Raw genomic sequence first — 21,454 nt, 5'->3', positions numbered from 1 at the left:
AAGGAAAAGCAGCAGAAGCCTATTATTTCCATCATCAGTGCCGTAAAGTCTGTTGATTCTGTATTCCAGCCAAAATGGCAGGGCTTCAAGAACAGACTTTACCTTCCAGTAGTGCCCTGCCTCAAGTGCAACTGACAATGGAATTAATGGGGCACGGGCAGTGGGAAAGGGGTAACATGAACTCATGTTTCACATACTGCACAATGCTCTCACCTGCTAGTGTAGGATTTCCTTAAGAGCAACAGCAGCAGCAAATCTTCATCTGGCAGATGTTTGCACTTGCAATTCTGTAAGCCACTTAGTAAGTGGCTCATAACTGTGTAGGGGGAAGAGCTGAAAGAAGCAGTGGGCTAGCTTTACGATGTTTAACTTGGTAAATGCTGGAAAGCTTGTTAAAACAGTAAGCAAGACACAGTTCTCAAGGACCATCTTACTGTCTGCCAACCAGATAAAAAGGCATAGATATTCCCCAGTGAGTGCATGGACAGGCTCAACCTGAGGACTTGCAACAAGGATGAAACCTAAGTCCACTTTAAACTGTAGTCGTGCCCACTTACTATTGGCAATCGTTCTGGCATTAGTGTATTCCCAAAGGGGCATGGAGCAGTTGAAACTGTGGGAACATCTGTAACCCGTGTTTGACTTGCTGGGACTAGGTGAGAGGCTTCCTCTGTGTCAGAGGCAGTTCCCCCATGGCACAGATAAGGTGAAGAAATGCTAGGTCAGCTTGTGCCAACAGAGCAAGTAAATCTCTAAAAGAGACCCTAAAATTACTGACATCAAACATCTGAGACAGGATACCTAATAACTGTCCTACAGTGGAATATAGATCAGCTCATAACTGAGCCCGCTGGATTTTTTATGGGTATGTGATAGGGTATTAAAGCACTCTGATAGCACCAAGGGACCCTTTTGCAGCAGCGTAATTTAGGAGGTGAAGGAATGAATTGTGGTCTACATTTTGGTGGGATTTGGGCACTGCTCCCTTATGCTGTTTGGAGAAACCACCACCTCTGTGTGCATAAAGAATAAATTAACTTCCCATGTCTGACTGGTGCAATTAAATCCCATTTGTGCAGCAGAGGTGAGAAGTTTGCGCTTTGTGGACTAATGTCATTCCTGGTCTGTTAAAGCAGTAAATCTCTGGCCTTTTTTGTAAGATATTTTGGATAAACTTCTTAAAGGACATTGCCCTCCTGCCAAAAGTTTTTGCTCTAAATAAACCACGCATTATGTCTGACCTTACAATATTTTTTGCTCTAACATTTAGAAGTTGCCATCAAGCTAACAGAGGGAACAAACACTTTTTCTTGAGCTGGGGGACTGTGATGATGTGCAAGCCAGAGAAAAAAATCTGAAAGAGAGCAATGGTTGCTTATTACTAATCAGATGTTATGAAAAAGAAAAACTATTGTTGCTAAAGAAAAAGCAACACTGTAGGGTTGGGGGGTGGGGGGACCTATATTAAAGAAAGGAAATAAGAAAAGGACAGCTTTCTGTCTCCACATAAAGCAAAAGAGAACTGGATACCTGTCTTGTCTGAAAGACAAGAGGTTGCTGGGTGCTAAACATGAACCACTGAAAGAAAATTGAATGAAGCTCCACCTTTCAGGGACCCTGCCATCAATGTTTTGTTCTCACGCCAAATTCCTGGACTATAAAAATCTGCTTATAAGCCAAGAAAAAACCACTTCCCTGGAAGGATTTTCAAGTTACCACTTCATGGCAAGATGGAAATAAAAAAGAGGAGGTCATTTTGGATCTTCTGCCTAATTTGGAGTTGTTGCAAGGGCAAAGAACCAGTTCAGATAGGTAAGAAAAAATCTAATTCTCAGATTATTTGCTCACGTATTGCCTCCATAGGTGACAAATAGAGTTGTCAAATGAAAATGTATAACATACTCATGGAAGAGCTGTAGGCATGCCAGATACTGTTTAACATTGTGCATTTTCATCCTTAATGTCAACTATTTAAGTATTTTACTTTTTGTCTTTCACTACTAGGTAGTTTATCAACTGTTTTATGTCCTAAGTGACTAATCTTAAAGAGGAGACTCTCTGGATGCAGTTTGCATCATTAAAAAATGGTGATTTTTCACCATTTCAGCCTTTTCAACATATTTCTCATTTACCCTCATTATTGTGTAGAAAAGTGCTAAATTACCCTACTCCACTTTAGTGCTGCAAACACCTATGGCAAATTACAGTCCCTTTAAAAAGCTGTTTCTGTGAGGATTTCTTGGCACTTGAGTTTGTGTTGCACATTTCTAACATCAAGATCTGAATTTTTCGGTGTTCCCCTGCTGGTTCATAGGTAGGAATATTGAATAATATTTTAGAGTTCACTAATTACATTAATGACTGGTTTTGATTAGATCTGTGATGGATGTTGCCATGTTGATTTTCCTAAATGTGTTACATAAACAACACAAATAAATTTGCCTATTTTCATTTGTCATTCTTTCAGATGGTCCTAGAAGAAATGCTAAAAGCATTTTGTAGCAAGCATATCTTATTTAATTCAAGGTGATCCATATTGGCTTTGTGCAGCTCAGTGGTATAAAAACTACTTTCTGAAGTGATGTCTTATATGCACTTAAAGTATGTATGTATGTATGTAAAGTGTGTACCTTCGGCAGAGGTACAACTCAGAGGTCCAAGACATGAGTTTTGGTTGAGACGAAAAACAAGTAGCTCTGAGCCAACTGCTGAAGTTGGTGGCAGCCTCAACAGCTGAGATCAGCAGCTGCCATTTTGCTGAAGAGTCATGCCACCTGTGATACCTCCTGGAAAGGACTCAATTCAAGACTTTGGACCAAAGTCTTGCCTGTGTTAAGAAACAGGATTTCAAAAGAAGAAATGAGATTTAGGCAGCCAGGATGGGATTCCCCTCACTTCGCTTTAGATATCTACAGTGCAAATGTATCTACAGTATAAATGCTGAGGTGTGCCATCTACATTGGCACCCCTCAGCAGCCTTTATAGACAGTGGAGAGAAACATGCAGTCTTGGAGCATCTTCTTCCTAGGTAGATATGTAAGGTAGGGAAGCTGAACCTCTTCTGCTTCTCACTGTTAACTTCAAAGGAGCCTGGGCTCATCTGCTTACATTGGAGGTATCTCTGGCATGGATTTCAAAAGTTCAGTGAGATGAAACTCCTTCCCATAAGTTAGTATCTGCCAGGGGTTAACACTTTTACCTTAGAGAATCTCTCCTTTAGTGTTTTTCAACAAAAAAAAGCTAAGCACTTCATGTGGGGTGAATTTCTAAGCTCACCCCCTATGACTCTTTCTTTAGTCCAGGTCTCTACTGTCAGTAGGAGTGAATGTGCCACCTGGGGCAATTTCCACTTTCATACATTTGACCATGTTAAGTTCACTTTTCCTGGAACCTGCACATATGTCTTCGCTTCGCACTGCAATGACAGCTACCAGGACTTTAACATCCAAATCAGGCGCAGTGACAAGAATAGCTTCCTGATCTACTTCACTGTGACCATTGATGGAGTGACCTTGGAGGTGAAGGAGACAGGCATCACAGTGAATGGGAACAAGTGAGTAAAGACCATACTGTTGTTTTCTTGTGCAGCAGTTTTATTGCTATGTATTACCAACAGGTGGTCTGTCTAGAAAGTGGTCCTATTCTGCAGAGGTGCAAATGGTTGTGTATGATATGTTCATAGCACTTTGAACAGGATATTGTGAAGAGTCCATCCCATAGTGGTGGAGGAGGCAAGAAGCATGTAAACCACATCTCCCAGGGATCAACACCAAAATGTTAAGCAAAAGGCAATGTGTATGTTATAAAAACAGAAGGTGTAGGTTTCCTTAATGTTGCTATGATTTGGGGAGGGAGGAGTGGACGGAAGGAGATAAAATCAACACTTTATTTATAGAACATTTCGATTTTGTAGAAACTTTGTATTTTTTTCTCAAAACATTATTTCTGTGGTACTAACCCTACTGTTGTATGTTGCTGTTCAGGAACAGACGGTCCTTTTAGAAAAAGTTTTCTGTTTCCAGATAGATTAGTCTAGAAAATTGCACTGCTTTGCAGATCACAGCTTGCTTTGGGATCTTCTTACACAAAAGACAGAAGTTTCAGAAGTCAAAATCCACACCTTTAATTCCAATCTGAAATGAACCAGAAAGCAAACTGCAAAGAGAAGGGTAAAAATACTCCATAAGTAAAAAGTCATATGTAATAGTAGCTGAAAGTTGGGCACAATTTTAAGGGCAGCCCTCATGAGAAGGGCAGTGGCCTGCTCCCAGCACATAGGTATGAAGGGCCAAGGCAAGCTTTGACTCTAGGAAAAACCCTCACAATCTTGTTGAAGAGGAAATTGCAAGCATATGGGCTGTCTTCTCTTGACAGCCTTCTAGAAACAACCAAATATAGAATAGCATCACTCAGTTGTAATTATAGTAGCAAAGCCCTGATGTACCTTCTAAATCAAAGGGGCAAGAAATCTCCTATCTTTTAGCCATTTTCTGATTTTCTAAGTTTTTCAGGCTCCGGGAAAATGAATGGTAATTGTCTTGGTGAGATGAAAATGTAACGTAGGTCTGAGTCATGTTAGTACATGAGTAACAGAACAGACCTCTTTTCGCACCTCTGTGAATCCCAAATGTCAAGGAAAGCCTGGAGGGATGATGAGAACCTGCAGTATCCTCATGTGGAGGGCCATTTTCCCAGTATTATGATCTTGCTCCTTATAACCTTTTGGGTTAGGTCCTCAGGATATGTAAACAAACAGAGCTGCATTGGTATCAGCCAAGTGGCTAATGTGGTATTGACACACTCATTATCAAATTACATTATGTCATGGATTAATGTTGGTAAAAGGTCACAGTGGACAAGGTGATCATACCTAAATTTAATGCATTGTGTGAATGAAGGCTGACCTTGCAAAGAATGTCCCCATGGCTTATTTAGCTCCTTTTGACTAGTTTTTCTTCCTATATCTCTGAGAGGTTTTCATCAGACTTTTTTTCAATGCAATCTGTTTTGTTGCCTCCAATTTCCAGGATCCCCATGCCCTTCAGCTTGAAGAGCATCCTGATTGAGGACACCTGTGCTTACTTCCAAGTCACTTCCAAGCTGGGCCTGACACTCAAGTGGAACTGGGCTGACACTCTCCTAGTATGAACAGCCAGTTAGTTGTTTTTCTTTTGGTGAACCTCATCAATAATGAAAAGCAGAGCTGGATGCAGGCACCGTGTTGATATAAGAGATTGTTGGGGGGGGGAGGTATCACTGTATCCATAAGTTGATAGGGACATACCAAACTAGCCCATAGTTTCATGGGGCAGGGGCATGGAGTCACAACCCACAGGCATTCCCAACTAATTTTATGTAACAAAAGGTGCCACTGTTAACCCTGGAGATACCACCTCTGAAGTTATCTGCTTCCTCCGCGGGGCACTGGCAGCAATGCAGCTAGTCCCTCCAGCTCTGACTTGTTAGTTACCCTCTGTCTCGATGGACATAGTGTATGGGAAACTAATCTGTGTGGCCAGTTCAGACCTTGGCCTCTCTCATTCCAAAGTCTTGCTATGCGGGAGTTCCCTTCTATACATCCACCCCAAAATATCCTCTTCTGCAACAGTGTATTTACACTTTTGGGTGTGAACACTTATCCTTGACAATCAGTACTGAGATTAAATAAATGAAAGTTGTATGTCATGTTTTGCAGTTCAGAGAGACAGAGAGAGGGTAGAAAGTGAATAGAGAGGAAAAAAATCAGAAAGCAATCAAGTGGTATTCAAATTCTGATTTAATTAAGTATTTGCTTCCCCTCTTCCCCTGTACTGGTAATACTTGAAGTATTACAGGCACCACCTGCAGAGTGGACACAATTTTAGGGTGCCACACTTGTAGGAAAAGCACCACCTTTTATTGGTGGACCTGAGTGACGCCAGTATTTCCCTCCCAGCATGTAGGAGTGATTAGGTGCAATAGTTTTATCTAGCAAGGCAATAGCGTGCTAACCTGTTTCTTTATTGCCCCTGAGTATGGGCAGAACAAGTTACACTGGACAGACCCACCCCTAGAAATGCTATGAAGTTTTCCATTTAGCCTATGGACTAGAAAAAGCTTTAGATGAGGTTAAAAGCTGACCAGAAACTGCTTCTTCACAGCATCCAGCATCAGAGCACATTTATCTGACCTGCCCAGAGCAGAGCTGTGGTACCTTGCAAGAGGTACCACATGTCTATATACCAATGTCTCTATACTGGGAGACACTGGTCCAAGAATTAGTCCAGTATTCAGCATGCTTCAGTTAGCTCTTTAGTAGGTAGGAATGACAATTGCTAGAGAATTATCTTTCCATTTAAATTCAACCTGTCTGCAGGTAAGTTTTATGGCAGGTTTGTAATGGAAAAGGAGACTGTTACAAATTGGTAATGAGCATTTCTGCTCCTGTGTTTTTCTATTGTGAACCACTTTGTAGCATGTGCTGCTGATGTGGGGAAAAGCCTTTAAACTCTGGGTTTCCTCTTTCCTTTTGTTTTGTAGCTGGACCTGGAAGAAACATATAAAGAGAAAATATGTGGTCTGTGTGGGAACTATGATGGCAGTGAGAAGAATGATTTGATTTTGGATGGTAGGCCATGAATACAGCATATTCCACATAGAACAGAACTGTTAATATGTGACACAAAACTCGATATCTGTTTCCTCTAAGCAGGGTTTCAGACTTCCTGACAGACCATCTGAAATACATGAACATTTCTGTATACAGGAGATGTATTTTAAAACATCTGGGATGATTTAGGTTCCTCTGCTGTGTGCAAACTTGCAAGAGTCTCAAACCTCTTTGATGCAAATACATTGCCTGGCTATCATGCAGCAACATTGCCAGGTTTCCCACTGATAGTAGCAAACTTTAAGGAACTTGTAGTCTCAAATGAGGCACAAGTGTATTTTCTGTTCTTCCACTTTAATAATTTTACAGTTGGGTACAAATGTGTGATTATTTTTGTTTCTGTAATGAAATGAAAGCAGCATCACTGAGCCAGAGAGATTTCACTGAGCATCTTTGCAGAAACCGTGGTGCCATCCACTGACACCTTCAGATATTGCACTGAACTGGAAAAAGGCCAACACAGCAAACAGCTGAGGCTACAATCCTGCAGCAGGTTGTATGAGCAGAAAGAAACCTGTGCAGCCTAGGATATTAGCTGCAGGACTGAAGCCAAAGTTATCACATCATCCCTTCATGTAATGCCTGGGCTTCTTAAGTCCCCAGAAAAATACCTCACCCATTCAGAAAGAATCCCGAGATTTGATTGAAAATACCACTTGTAGTGATAGATTTTCATATTTCATATTAAGTTTTTGGATGCATCTTAGTCATGTTTCTGCCCTTTACTTCACAAATGCAATAGGTAAAAACTAAAGCTGACTCAAATTTTTCTGAAGAAACAGTTTGCTACTGAGAAGCATTGCTCTAAGAAAAACAGGCATGTTTTATTCTTATGCATCTGGTTCTGCAGATAACAGGTTCCCACACCCAGGGACCAGGTGGCCTCCCACGTCCCTCCTTTCTGCTCTGAACACATCCTTCTCCCTGGGCTGAGCAGGTAGCAGTCAGTCTGCCTGCCCAGGCTAAGATCCACTTCACACGAAGGTCCAAAATTTCTTCTCACTTTCAGACTCATTTCTCTTGAGGAAAAAAAATCATTGGGAAGAAAAATCCCATTTCTGCATGGAGTAGTTCTTCTTGAAATTTTATTCTTTATATTCTTTAATTTAAATTGAGATCCTTGGCAAATCACATGGCTCCAACAGCTCAGGGCTTTAGAAGGGCTGCTGTTTCCAGAAAAGTTGAAAACAACATTTTTGTGGAAGTCATTCTCTCAGGCCTGCATTTAGTTAAGGGACTCAGCCAGTGTAGGACAATAGACCTGGTCAGAAATCTGTCTATTACACCATTTAAAAAAAAACCCAAAACATCAGAGAATGGCAATTTATGCATAATCTCCATAAAAATATGTAAATTTCAAACTTTGTCAGGAAGATTTCTCACATCCAAGATCAAATTTCTGGTAATGCTTTGGGAAAAGCACCCCTCTAGCTAGTGTAATGGTTACATACATGTATTGTGTGCCTGTCTTCCTCCTGCTCCCTCTTCCCATCCTCTCTAGCCTGTAAAAAGTAATAGATTTCCAGATGATTACAAACATATGCACCTAGGGTTGTACTTTAGGTTGTGATAGTAGAAGGCAAACTAAAATGTGTGACCATTACACAAGCAAATATAAAACTCTGTAAGATCAAACACACCCGTAACTAACAGAAGTCTTTGGTTGTGATGAAGTGTAATAGAAAGGTCAAGAGTCTCATGTGATTATAAGCACCCAGGCTGATAGCAGGCCTTGATACAAGTGTGCCAGATTCCTGGCTCTAGCTCAACAGAAGTTTTATTAGGCTGTCATCAGGCTATAATATGGATGCTGTGGTTAAATTTGGGCATTTGGTGAAGAGCATACTGCCTTGGAGCCCGAAGATTGAGTGCATCTTTATAGCCCATTAACTGATCTAAAGAATTGCAGGCAGTTACTCAGATGCATCTGGGGATTTTGCAGGGTATAAAATGCATCCGAGGCAGTTTGGGAACTTCCACAAAGTAGAGGATCCATCAGAAAAGTGTGCTGACGTGAGTCCAGATGACCACACTGGAAGACATCCTAGGAGGGAAGACGATAGATGCAGTAAATATGTAAGTATGTGTGGCCAAGGAGTATAAACCTTCCTGAACAACAGCCCTGGAGACACTGTGCTGAAACAAGTGTTAATTACAGAGCATGCACTGAACTGAATTTTTCAGAAGTCTACCCATGAATCTGAGCAAAATGTTGATCTTATAGCTGAAAGAATATCCTATTATAATGTTAAAGAAATAGATAGTGGGAAAATGCACCATTGAGTTACAGCTTCTAGTCCAAGAAAACAGAACCTCATGACAGAAAGTTAGACTGGATAATCTCCCGAGGTCCCTTCCAACCTGAATTATCCTGTGACCCTGGAATTGTGTCATCAAAAATTGGGATGCACATCCATAAACCTAAAAAGTTGGTAAAATGTCAAGTATTGCTTTTCTTTTCCTTCTTTTATTTTTCACAGAAAAAAAGATGCAAGAAACTTATGTCCCGTTTTGGAAACTGTCCCAAAGTGGTTGCATTTGATGACTACGTAGAGACCTGCACAGAGGATATGTGCCACTGTGCAGTTAATTCTTCTGACGCTGATTTGGTTTCCAGCTGCATATGCAGCACTTTAAACCAGTATTCTCGAGACTGTGTCCTCAGGAAGGGAGACCCTGGGGAATGGAGAACCAAAGAACTTTGCTGTAAGTAACTACTGCTCTGGAGATTTCTTTCAGGTTAGACATATACACATGTATTCTGATCCCAGCCAAGCAAAGCTAGGAGCTCTGTTAACTACTGTGAATCAATTTGTAGAAGTACTTTGACAGAAACATTGTTAATGGAAAAGCTTCTACAAATTTAACATAATTTTGTTCCTTAAATTAGAACTATATCTTAATATTGTCCCCCTCCTCCTTATGGCTAAGTTTTCTCCAGTTCTTTTTTTAATTTTGCCATGCATAGTTGACTCATAAATAGCCTTGTTTCAAATGCTGACATCTAGTCAGAAGAAGTCACTGAGAATTCTAATGTGTTCGTCCTGTGTTTTCATACTCAGTAGTTGCAGCTACCGAGCAGGAAATCACTGTAAATCCAGGGGGAAGGCTACAGGTAGTTCTCCCAATCTGCTGGTGTGGATTGGGATAGAAAATTAATGCCAGAATGACTAATGCTTCAGGCAAAAATAAACTATTATGACTCCATAAATGATTCCAGTGTCCTTTGCTTGTATCATGACTTCAGCCAACCTTGAGCTAGGAAAATAATGTGAAATAACTCATATTTCCCAGCAGTACTGCTTTCTCCAAAGATGAAGTAAAAGTGACTATAAAAGGTTCCTTTAGAGGTTAAACAAACATGACACATCTGGATAGAAAGTTTTGTGCTACAAGTTATGGGGGAAAGGAAGAAGAAGGAGTTGGGTAGTGATACAATGATTTGAGAGCTCTTATAAATACATCATTCACATGCCCCATTTTCATTTGGTCTTGCAGATCAGGAATGCCCAAACAACATGGAGTACATGGAATGTGGAAACTCCTGTGCTGACACATGCGCTGACCCAGAAAGGAGCAAGATTTGTAAAGCCCCATGTACAGATGGCTGTTTCTGTCCTCCTGGTAAGGGAGTTCACTTCTTCCAATGGGTCACACATATCAAGGGACAAAGAGGGAGGTTGCTCCCTTTCAGTTAGTGGCAATTTTTTTTCTTTAACATTTTACACTAAAACCAATGAATAAACTGTTTCTTCTAGCATAATTTAAGAACTTTCTTCTTGGAAGAACCAGACCTCTAAAGATTCAAGATCCTGACACTGGAGGAGGGGAGGGAAAGATTTCTAAGGACTAGACAGAAAAAAATGATACAGATGTGAAAAGAGGAGAGGTGTTCTCTAGACAGTAAGAATGCAAGTGAAGATGTCTGGTGAGGTGCCTCCTTGTTATGAGGCTAGGTCTTGCTATAGCTTAAGTCACACATGATATAAATGTATTGCCAGGTATATGCGGGTGTAATTTTGCACAGGAAGTAGAGGCTAAGATAAGGATCTGATTTCTGTTAGATTCACTATTAGGAAAGGAGGGAAACTGGAAACTGGCTCACATCCTTGCAATCTGGCACTTGATAATCCTGCTTGCAGTGACAAATTCCAGTAACATGCAGAGATACTCTTTGGGTTTGCATTGCTTTCATTTGAGCTCTGGTAAGAAATATTTCCCATCCATTAACACCTGAAAGGGCCTGGTGTGGTGTTTTCCTTAGAACATATCCCATTCATTTACAGAAATGCCGAATACTCCAGAGTTTTTTCCTTACTCTAATCTTCCTTGATGGTGTTTCCCAGACTCACCAAAGGAATATTAACTAGCCATTGTGTCTGAACAGGAACTATCCTTGATGACCTCGGTGGCAAAAAATGCATCCCCAGAGACAGCTGCCCCTGTATGTTTCAAGGCAAAGTCTACTCATCTGGAGGGACTTACTCCACTCCCTGCCAAAACTGGTACTGTTGTGAACTTGATTGCACTAACAAGGCAGTGGCATTTATTTCAGAGCATCGATGTGCTGCATTCTGGTTTTTTCTCCTTTTTTTTCCCTATTCCTAACATTTGTCTTAAATAATAATGCAAAACCTGGGTCTGAATTTCAAAGGTACAGGAAAACATAGAGGTAGTCCTCAACCTCACATAGTTACCAACCTCACTTGGAACTGCCAGCAAAAACTGAGCTCAAGATTTCAGAATGCAGAAAAATGAGACTCTTTGCGTTAGTTCAGAGGCATTGGCTACTGAAGTGAGGCAAGGAGTCATACCATGTCAATGAGTTACATTTCCAACCACCTCTAGATCTACAAAAGGCTGTTTCAAGGCCTGGATCTCAAAAGTCCTGATCCTTGAGAATGATTTGATTTAGAAAAAACCCTGTAGCTTTAACCCATCTCCACTCTGCACTAGTGAATGGTGGCAAGACCTTAGGTATATTATTTTCAAAACAGTTTTATTTCTTACTCTGATATCCATCTAGTGAATGAACAGTCATACATGTTATTTGACCTCCTGTGACACAGCATCGTTTCCTGACCATAGGCCTAACCTTTACTATAGGGAGGAATGAAATATGCTGTGGTGCATGGTGGGCTAGGCCAGATGTTCTGCAAACCCCTTTGGATAGAATATTTCCTGCATTTTGAGAAAACACTCCTCAAAACCTGCAGTTTTGAAGAACTGAACTTGATGGACTCTGGGTGGTTCCCACCCAGCCACATCCTCACTTACTCCTCACAAAGCCTGAGCTAATGTGGCTGGGCTGTTCTTCTCTTGTGTGCACTGCTCTAAGAATTGTAACTGCGCATTATCTCAGGTCCTGCACAATTAGTTGCTGAAAAGTTGCATCGGCAACTTGCTGAACAGTTGCATCAGTAACATAAAATGTTGCAAGAGCCTGCTTGAAAAGGTTTTTCTTTATTTCTTTAAAAAGTCAAGTAAACAATTTAGGCCTTGAAAAACATTTCTTGCTTAATCAAGTCAGTGTGTCTCTGAAGGAGCTAGTTTGAAGCCCAGTGCAGTTAACTCTCATTAAGAGGCATTCAACCTTCACACTTTAAGGGCGTAATATAAAGTATTCCTCCCACAGGGATTTAATAAGCAGCCAAATAACAAGCTAAAAAGACAAAGAGGGTGTCATCTGTGCAGGTTCAGATACAGATGTTATCTCACCTTTGCTCCTTTAAAGCTATGTTTATTCTAACTGCTCCTTTTTGGGTTTTGTACAGTACTTGCAAAGGAGGCCACTGGAGCTGTATCTCTCTGCCCTGTTCTGGAAGTTGCAATATAGATGGAGGATTCCATATAACAACATTCGATAATAAGAGATTCAATTTTCATGGCAACTGCCATTATGTCTTAGCTAAGGTATGAACAATCTCCCATTTCACTCCTAAATCTCTTGAGTAGCATGAGGCATTAAGCTGTGCTGGAGCTTTATATGATTTAATTTAATTAAGTGGAACCAATCCAGCAAAGCACTTCAAAATATGCTCAGTCTTAAACCCCATAAATTTTCCCATTTGCAATGGATTGCAAGTCAATTGGTTGATGTTTCGCATTAAAGTTTTGCAGCTTCAACATAGTTTTACATCTTCTTTTTTTTAATGAATTACTTTTCTTATTTGATGTATTAGTGTAGATTTAAGCATTTCTCTTGAAGCTTTCTTCATGCAAGACTGTCAAAAGGAAGTGGATGAGCAAAATTTCCTGCAAAAAGATTGAATTCCATGTGACTGTCTGTAAATATGTGATCCACAGGTTGATAGCAAGGAAACAGAGTGCAGAGGAAATGCAATGAACATTATTGATTTTGGCAATCAAATAAAGCAGTTTGCTGTTAGAGATTAAATGCCCCAGTTCTTTCATTATTCCATTTTAGCCTTTTCAGAGACACCTTTTTTCTCTTCTAGCTCCCTTCATGTAACATGCTAACAATGTCTGCACATCCCTTTTCTCATATCTTTTCAGAATGCTGATGACACATTCGTGGTGATTGGAGAGATCATCCAGTGTGGGACATCAAAGACAATGACTTGTTTAAAGAATGTATTAGTCACACTAGGAAGAACGGTAAGTAACTTTCTTTAATTAGTGATGCTTAATATGTAACTTTTATTTAGGTTCAAAGATGGGATTTCTCTGACACTGTGGACTCATTTTGGTCTGTTGCAGTCCTGAGACTGCAAGATTAATACCAGCAGATGATGCGGTGCATGTGTTTATTGGTTTTGTTCTATGATAGTTGTTTCCTTTCCAGTTCTTTTGGATTCTGGCTTTTCCATTTTCTTTAGCGGTAGATGGCTAAAAATTATCCTTTCGGCTTTCCCTCTCTTTTTTATGGCTTCAAACTTTTTCACTTGTTTCTTTTTGAAAGATTGAGATTTCTACAAGAAAAGATCCCCTTCTTTTTACAACAGTTCTAATTCCTGACATTTTTCCTAATGCAATGAGTGAAGTAGCAGAATTTTCCAAATGAAGGCCAGAGGCTTCTCCTACTGAAGGTTATGGCATGATTCAAACTGAATTCAGTGGAAGCCAAGTTAGGGCTGGTATTTATGCACTCCTAAAGTTATACAGATTCATTCTGTCCACCAGGTATTTAACTGGTGCAGTCCTAACGTTGTTAGGATATCCAACATCCTAACCTCCTTCTACAGTCAATAAAGGAAGATGGGGATCTCCAAAGGACAAGTCAGCCCACCTAAGGTATGAGGTGTTCTTCTGGAGGGGCCTGTCTCCCTCCATTGACTACTGAGGGAATTTGGGTCAGACAGCTCTCATTTTGGGTATGTTAAGTTTCCAATGAGATGGACCCAAACCTACACGTAACATCTCACATGTGGTTCTCAGAAAGATAACTAACCTCTTAGGTCTGTGAGAGCACTCAGTCAAAGCTGTTGCTTATGGAGAGGGTTTTTCATTTTTTGTCATGGCCTAGAGATTTGCTCTATGTTACTGTACATCATCCAGACACTGAGTTACATTGACACCAGAGGTGATCAAGTTTTGAAGACACTACTTCTTAATGCTTAATGAGGCTTGTCAGGTTGCTGTTGTCTGTCTCACGTCATATGCATTCACTACTGTGGGCTTTTTCTTTTTTCTTTTTCCCTGCAGACTATAAAAATATGTTCCTGTGGAAATATCTACATGAACAATTTCATTGTGAAGCTGCCAGTAAGCAAGGGTAAATGTCCTTCTTCACATCTTCCCCAGGCTAGCCTCCATCTATTTACAGATCATGTTCTTTCTGAAAAGAACATGATCCTGCTCATTGTTAGGTCATTTGACTTAGGTGGATACTAGGTCTGGGACTCCCTGGGAATTCCTGTGTTACACAGGACGCACTGGTAAACGGAAGTTCCTGTTTATTCAGCTTCATAAAGATTTGCAGGTGCATACATCTTTTTTTTTCTTTTTTTCCTCTTTAGATGGCATCACCATCTTCAGACCCTCTACATTTTTCATCAAAATCTTGAGCTCAACTGGAGTATGGGTTCGAGTGCAAATGAAACCAGTAATGCAGCTCTCCATAACAGTTGATCATTCTTATCAGAATCGCACATCTGGTAGGACACATCATGCTCTTTCAGTTTGCCCTTAAACTGAGTTATAGCTGCTTGTCTATCACTTTAAGTGAACAAATTATTTGATTTTATATTGTTTTGATATGTTAGAACCCCTGGTTAAATCTATAACCTTTCTGAAACAAAGCATTGGCTAAACCCTTCAATTTGCTGAAGAAAATTAGATAATCTCTTTGATGTTTAGTGTGTGCAGGTCTTTTAGACTCTATCTGTAAAAGCAGGCCTTCATCAGAGACTTGTGAGATGCAGACTATGGTCTTGGATTTGCCACCGATCTCCTGTTTACATCATTTAAGTTTTTTGTGCTTCTATATCCTATCTGCGTAATGGGATTACATCCTGTCTCTCCAACACGTTTTGTTTTGCTTTTGCGATTTCCTTTGCTTATAAGCCTTTGGGGAAGGCACTTCTCTGTCTGTCAGTGTTTACTGAAGCACATTTAAGCAGCTTCCAATCTCTGTGCTATCACTAAGTGCTACTGTAATGCAGAAAAATAATAATTACTCTCTAAAGACAGGGTCCTGTCTGATTTGTGGGAACATCAGGAAGTCTCTGAAGGAAAATGGGCTTTTCTCAGGCAAGGTTCATTATAGAGCTAAGAGTGTTCATCTAGAAGCCATTCCTTTTTCCACTCATGTAGTGATTTCTTCTTTCTTTTCTTTTCTTTTCTTTTCTTTTTTCTTTTCTTTTCTTTTCTTTTCTTTTCTTTTCTTTTCTTTTCTTTTCTTTTCTTTTCTTTTCTTTTCTTTTCTTTTCTTTTCTTTTCTTTTCTTTTCTTTTCTTTTCTTTTCTTTTCTTTTCTTTTCTTTTTCTTTTCTTTTCTTTTCTTTTCTTTTCTTTTCTTTTCTTTTCTTTTCTTTTCTTTCCTTTCCTTTCCTTTCCTTTCCTTTCCTTTCCTTTCCTTTCCTTTCCTTTCCTTTCCTTTCCTTTCCTTTCCTTTCCTTTCCTTTCCTTTCCTTTCCTTTCCTTTCCTTTCCTTTCCTTTCCTTTCCTTTCCTTTCCTTTCCTTTCCTTTCCTTTCCTTTCCTTTCCTTTCCTTTCCTTTCCTTTCCTTTCCTTTCCTTTCCTTTCCTTTCCTTTCCTTTCCTTTCCTTTCCTTTCCTTTCCTTTTTTCTGCTCCCCACAAAAGGTCTTTGTGGAAATTTCAATAACATCCAGACTGATGACTTCAGAACAGTTACTGGAGCTGTGGAAGATTCAGCTTCTGCTTTTGGTAACTCATGGAAAACTAGAGCCAGCTGTTTTGATGTTGAGGACAGCTTTGAAGATCCTTGTTCAAACAGTGTGGATAAAGGTAGCAGGCTTTTCATCACGGGATTATCAGTGCTAAATAATTTTCACATGACAGATAACCAAAAAAGCTTTAGAAATCTCATAAATATCAAAAGCCACTGCCTTTGAGGCTATTACTAGCGAGAACACATTGGGTTTTGCAGGTCTTTAAGGTGACAGCTTTGCTTTTAAAACAAAAAGACTGCACTGCTAGAGAAAGAGCCAACATATTCTTCACTGATCACTTGAAAAGCACACACAGCATCAATGAGAACAATTTAGGCTTAAGGCAGAGCATACTTGGTTGTCAATATTTGGGCAAGATCTTAATCCAATCTACATTGTTACAGCTGTGCTGAAGTCAAAAAGAATAACTTATCAACAGTACCGACTTCAGCAAGCATTGTACTGTACTAGGTGCCCTGTCTGGTTTCTCACTTTGACTGGGTTTGGATGTATATAGGATTCAGACTGTACTCTCCTAGGTATTGCCACATGTAATTAAAGCTGCAGCTCATAGCCACACAGCTCACTGATTACTACATGCTTGATGTTATTGCTTGACTATAAAGAATTGCCTGACTGTAAAGAATTAGGAAAGTTTGATGGAAAATGATTAAAATGGGGATTTTTTGTGGATGTTCTGCAAATACAGCCACAGTAATAATGTTAGTACTTGGAAGGTGAAACCTTTCTTTTAGGGAGATGGCTGGTTACCCATCCAACTATGCTTATCACCTTGATATGTTAATGCCCCGTATTTCCTTCTGGCATTTTCTGAACATTTCAGGACATTCTAGTTCTGTGTAATACCTGATAAGAGTATTCATTTAGATAGTAATGTGATTTAATTTACTATGGACAATGATATTTTTTCCCACTTCAGAAAAATTTGCCCAGCATTGGTGTACTCTTCTGTCTAATAGAAGCAGTGTGTTTGCTGCCTGCCATTCTGTTGTAGACCCTTCTGTGTACATCAAGGTAAGGCACTGGTCTAAATGGGTGGTTTAATCTACTCCAGAGACTGATCTGCCATGAAGGTAGCCTGGCCTAGGGGAGTGAAATAGTTTACAGTAATGCCTGTTTGCAAAGTTCACCCATGCTGATGAGAAAAATAACAAAATGAGAGTTTATGCAAGATACGATGGGCCTTTTCGGCTGCAGCCCTGAAAATATTAAGTAACTGCCATCACTGACAGTTCTGTTGCATGATCCAGAAACAAAATAGGAAAAAATGGGTTTACTGTTCTTGAAAACTGTTCACTCTTTGAAAAGCCAAATCAATATTTCTGTGTGGAATTAAAATGAGAGTTTTTCAGCCCAATGGATTCCCTCTGACTTGGTTTAAAATTCATGTCTGGGGGGAGAATGTATACTATATTTACATTGTTTATATCCCATTTATTACTGTGGAATCATGTTAGTCTCATCGTATTTAGAATGCAAGAAGCTGCCCATAAGTACCCTTGGTGTACAGCTCTATAATGCTGTTGAGGAAGTTGGCTGAGCTAGAGAGTTGCCGCATTTATGTGAATAGTAAAGGAGTTTCTTCAAAAACGCAGAAAATTCATGTAGGGGATGTGTGTGATACAACTTACTGAGAAAATACCTGAGCCTGAAATTTTGCCTAAAATTTAATATGTCTTCAAGGACCTTTAAAAATATGCCTTATGCTTTACCTCTCCCAAGTTTCCCTCAGACAATATATCTGCTTGAGAATTCATGTTAATCATAAGTAAAATAGGAATTTGCAATTTTCAATTAAGGAAAAGTAATAACCAGTTTTTTATTAATATGTCTGTTACTCCTGCTGATCTCATCAGATTTTAAACCATGATTCATGGAAGCATTTTCCATGACAACAGTAATGGCAGGATAAGTCACCATCTATGCAGTATGACCCTACTGTTCTTGAGTGACTGGCTGTATCTGGGTTCTTCTGTCCAGCCACCCAATTAAAAGAACTTGAACTTTATAAAGTATAAATCCCCTTTATACTTACCTAACTAATTCTTTCAATGTCATTACATATGATTCCCTATTAAACCATCTTCTGTTATGCACCTGTCACTTAATTCAGTGTATCTTATCTACACACTAGATAGTACACAAGTGCCAGTCATCGCTGTGCAGTGTTTTCAGTTCTATATGTTTTCAGATGACATACTTTGACATGTCCTAGATCGCACATCCTCATAGGAGGCTGGCATAGACATTTCTTAGTGCTTTAATGAACTATAGGTGCCCTTAATATTCTTATTATTCATCTATTCATGAGTGTTAGACATAACGTCATTGCAGTTACTTGACTGTAATTGATTTCCTATTTCTCATGTTTGCATAGTATTTCATTAGCATACATTTTCTCTTAGATATATTACAAATTAAGTTTCATTGGTAATAATACTTTTTCAAAAATACATTGGTTGACTACTTTTTGAATTGCTATATGTTTCCCTGTTTCTTCTGTGAGCTGGGCATAATAATACCCATGTCCTTTTTTGTCCCCTAGAAATGTATGTATGACACCTGTAATGCTGAGAAGAGTGAAGTTGCACTGTGTAGCGTGCTCTCTACTTACTCCAGAGACTGTGCTGCAGCAGGCGTGTCCCTGAAGGGCTGGAGGCAGGGCACCTGTGGTATGCATCCTAAAATACTTTGGGTAGGGATATGGGGGAACAGCTTCAGGAGAGCCCAATCTGTGTCAGTCAGTATCTTTTGTGCTTAGTCATCAACTTAGTGGGTCTTTGAAAAATAGAATAAGCATATATTCTATAAAAAACTTCTGCCTGCCAAAATCAGTTCATGTCCACTTCATGCTCTTACTATGCACGTTCATTGTATGAAATATTAGGTGAATTCAGTACTCAGAGAAGCAAAAGTGTATAAGGTGTATTAATCAAATCACAACAAGGAGTTGCATTTAGGTTAGTTTCGAACACATGGGCCTCCCAATGTAATTCTGATACCTTTTTTGCAGTTCATCTCAGCCCTCTTGTCTCAGGTATTGCCCATACAAATGGTATCACTCTCATTAACTGCATTTTTCCATGTCACAGTAAAATAGTAATGTTTTTTAATAAATATATGTTGGTGATATCTGAGAATGTGAAAGTGTTTACAGGCATTTGCAGCTCAGGACTGTCTAACAAATGAATAAAAGTTTCTTGGACATACACATTGTCACTAAGGATTTAGACTGGGTTCAGAGTCCACATATGTATACATTTTTCTTTGGCACTGCCAGAATTTATTATGAGATGGTATCAGAGCTGAGAATAAAACTCACAAGTCCCAGCTTCTGAATTTTACTTCAACATTTCCATTTTTCCATTGACAATCAGATAGTTCAAGTGAGATTTGCCAATATCAACATGAAAATAGATGTATGGGTTTCTTGACTAATAACACATCTGAACAGGAAACATAACAACAATTATTTTTATACAGCTTTGATGCAGCTATGATGTATTTAATTGCCTGACTTAGAAGCTAGCTGCGATATTTAATAGACACAAACAATGTAACCGGTATGGTGCTTTGTCAAAGGCATTTAAGATTGCAGTAAGAACAATTTAACAAACCTGTGCTGAAATAATTCAAAGGGAACACAGTGTAGTCCACAGCAAATTATCCTAGAATCATGCAGATTTATGTACTAGACACAGTCCCTGTTTATTGAAAGCTTTGTTATCAACATAGAATTACTGACATTTTTTATGCCAAAGCAAGACAGATTCGCAGCATGGGTTAGACTGAAATCTGTGGACTCATGGCACAGTAGGTAACATTGACTCAAACAGTGCAGTAACCTTGGGAAAAAAATGCTAATGGCTTAATCAACACAATCATTTTAGGCCTTATTTAAGAAGAAATAATCTTTCGGGAACATGCCTGTGATAAGATAGAAGGTTGCGCTATTCATGACTGAAAGAATAAATGGACCAGAAAAGTCACTCTCAGTAGTCTGTCCCATTACGGGGTTTGGAAAGGCTCTTCCAGCTTCTGCAGCTGTGTCCAGCTGTGCTGGGCTGCAGGCAGCATCCAAGGCAGGTTATATCCTAATGGGATGTCTACATTGCAGTCAGTAGAGTGTATGAAATAAGTAAACCCTACTAGCTAACTGATGGCAGTGCGTGTACATGACACAATCTTTAGTGGAAGCACGAACCATTACTTGAGTTACTGGTTACCCAGAAGACCACTGGGGTTAGTAGCCTCTGCTAAGTCATGGCACTGTTTTTCTAGTGCTCCTTGTGCAAGTTAACTTGAAGCTGTCTTTGGTATGCTCATGTTCTCTGCACTCATGCCTCCAGTTGTGATGTATGTAATCTAAGATTACAAATCTGTGATCATGAGTATTATAATCAAATAACCTTTTTCTTACCAGAACTTGCTTTACCAAAATTGATCTTCTTCCTCTATGAAAAATTAAAAGGAGAAAGTAAACACATTCTTTTATTGCATTAATAGCTAACAACTGAGACACCCATTCAGGTAAATCTGATGTAACCTCATGTTCAACATCTTTATTAATATCTTTCTTATTTGGCCTATTTTGATTTACAAATACCAGTTGCTGCATCTTCATAGTATGCCTGTAAAGTAGGAGAATATGGCCTGCCCGATTTGTACATGGGATACCATGTCTGCTCCAGCTAAGACCAGGAAACCAACTGGGTTTTTTTGGTGGAGGTGGTGGTTTTGAATGGGTACACAAACCTAGCACACTAACTAATCTAAGAAAGAGTACTATGGTCATGGACTGGAAAACCATACAGAGCTTTGTTTAAGCATGGAACCTATTGCCAATATGGTGATAACATTGCTGCAAGGTTGATTAGCACACTTGCCCATGAACAACAGCCCTGTACCTTCTAGTACGTTTGTCTGTATCTGAAAAACAGCTGTAGGGTTACATCTGTGCATGTGAGTTAGAAAGAGGTCCAAGTTTACTAGATCCCCAGTTCTTGTTGAATTTCAGAGGAATCTGGATGCCAGGCTTTCTCAAAAAACACAGCCTTAATGCAGGTGATATTTTCTGATAAAATTTGATGTTATCCCTATGGATCACTATTGCAGATTTTACGGCAGAGTTTTGAAGGTGTTTTTTGGTAGCCTGTGAAAATTAATCAGCTTTTCACTGTCTTACAGGGTCAGCTGAGCTCTTTAGATTTTGGTATTTAACTGTTTGGTCCACCCAGATGTCTTAGAAACTGTTTCTCATTTCCCCGGAGGATGACAGCAAGAGTTTTCCTCAAGATATCTATGAGAATTCAAACACACTTTCTTTGGTAGCATTAAATGATTAGTAGAGTTCCTTGGCAATGCCCATTTAACATCAAAATTTACCCCTTACAAAGTATGCTCACTTCTTAAATTATTCCCAGCCAAATAA

At 39.5% G+C, this 21,454-nt stretch overlaps 1 protein-coding gene across 1 annotated transcript in view; it reads left to right on the top strand.

The window, feature by feature from the left end:
- The first annotated feature begins 1,730 nt into the window (after positions 1–1,730).
- The window catches only part of LOC142410233 (mucin-5B), a 44,896-nt gene continuing 25,172 nt past the window's right edge, over positions 1,731–21,454 (top strand). The window contains exons 1-15 of the mRNA XM_075502356.1: positions 1,731–1,812; positions 3,298–3,553; positions 5,028–5,142; positions 6,520–6,607; positions 8,592–8,725; positions 9,130–9,355; positions 10,148–10,273; positions 11,037–11,154; positions 12,424–12,562; positions 13,166–13,267; positions 14,315–14,384; positions 14,629–14,766; positions 15,914–16,078; positions 16,943–17,037; positions 18,569–18,695. Of these exons, the coding sequence (XP_075358471.1) occupies positions 1,731–1,812; positions 3,298–3,553; positions 5,028–5,142; positions 6,520–6,607; positions 8,592–8,725; positions 9,130–9,355; positions 10,148–10,273; positions 11,037–11,154; positions 12,424–12,562; positions 13,166–13,267; positions 14,315–14,384; positions 14,629–14,766; positions 15,914–16,078; positions 16,943–17,037; positions 18,569–18,695 (1,981 nt within the window). The remainder of the gene's footprint in view (positions 1,813–3,297; positions 3,554–5,027; positions 5,143–6,519; positions 6,608–8,591; positions 8,726–9,129; positions 9,356–10,147; positions 10,274–11,036; positions 11,155–12,423; positions 12,563–13,165; positions 13,268–14,314; positions 14,385–14,628; positions 14,767–15,913; positions 16,079–16,942; positions 17,038–18,568; positions 18,696–21,454) is intronic.

The sequence above is a fragment of the Mycteria americana genome, chromosome 5 (assembly GCF_035582795.1).
Source record: "Mycteria americana isolate JAX WOST 10 ecotype Jacksonville Zoo and Gardens chromosome 5, USCA_MyAme_1.0, whole genome shotgun sequence".
Classification (NCBI taxonomy): domain Eukaryota; kingdom Metazoa; phylum Chordata; class Aves; order Ciconiiformes; family Ciconiidae; genus Mycteria; species Mycteria americana.
Note: the sequence above shows the minus strand (reverse complement) of the source record. Positions and strands in the feature narration are given on the sequence as shown.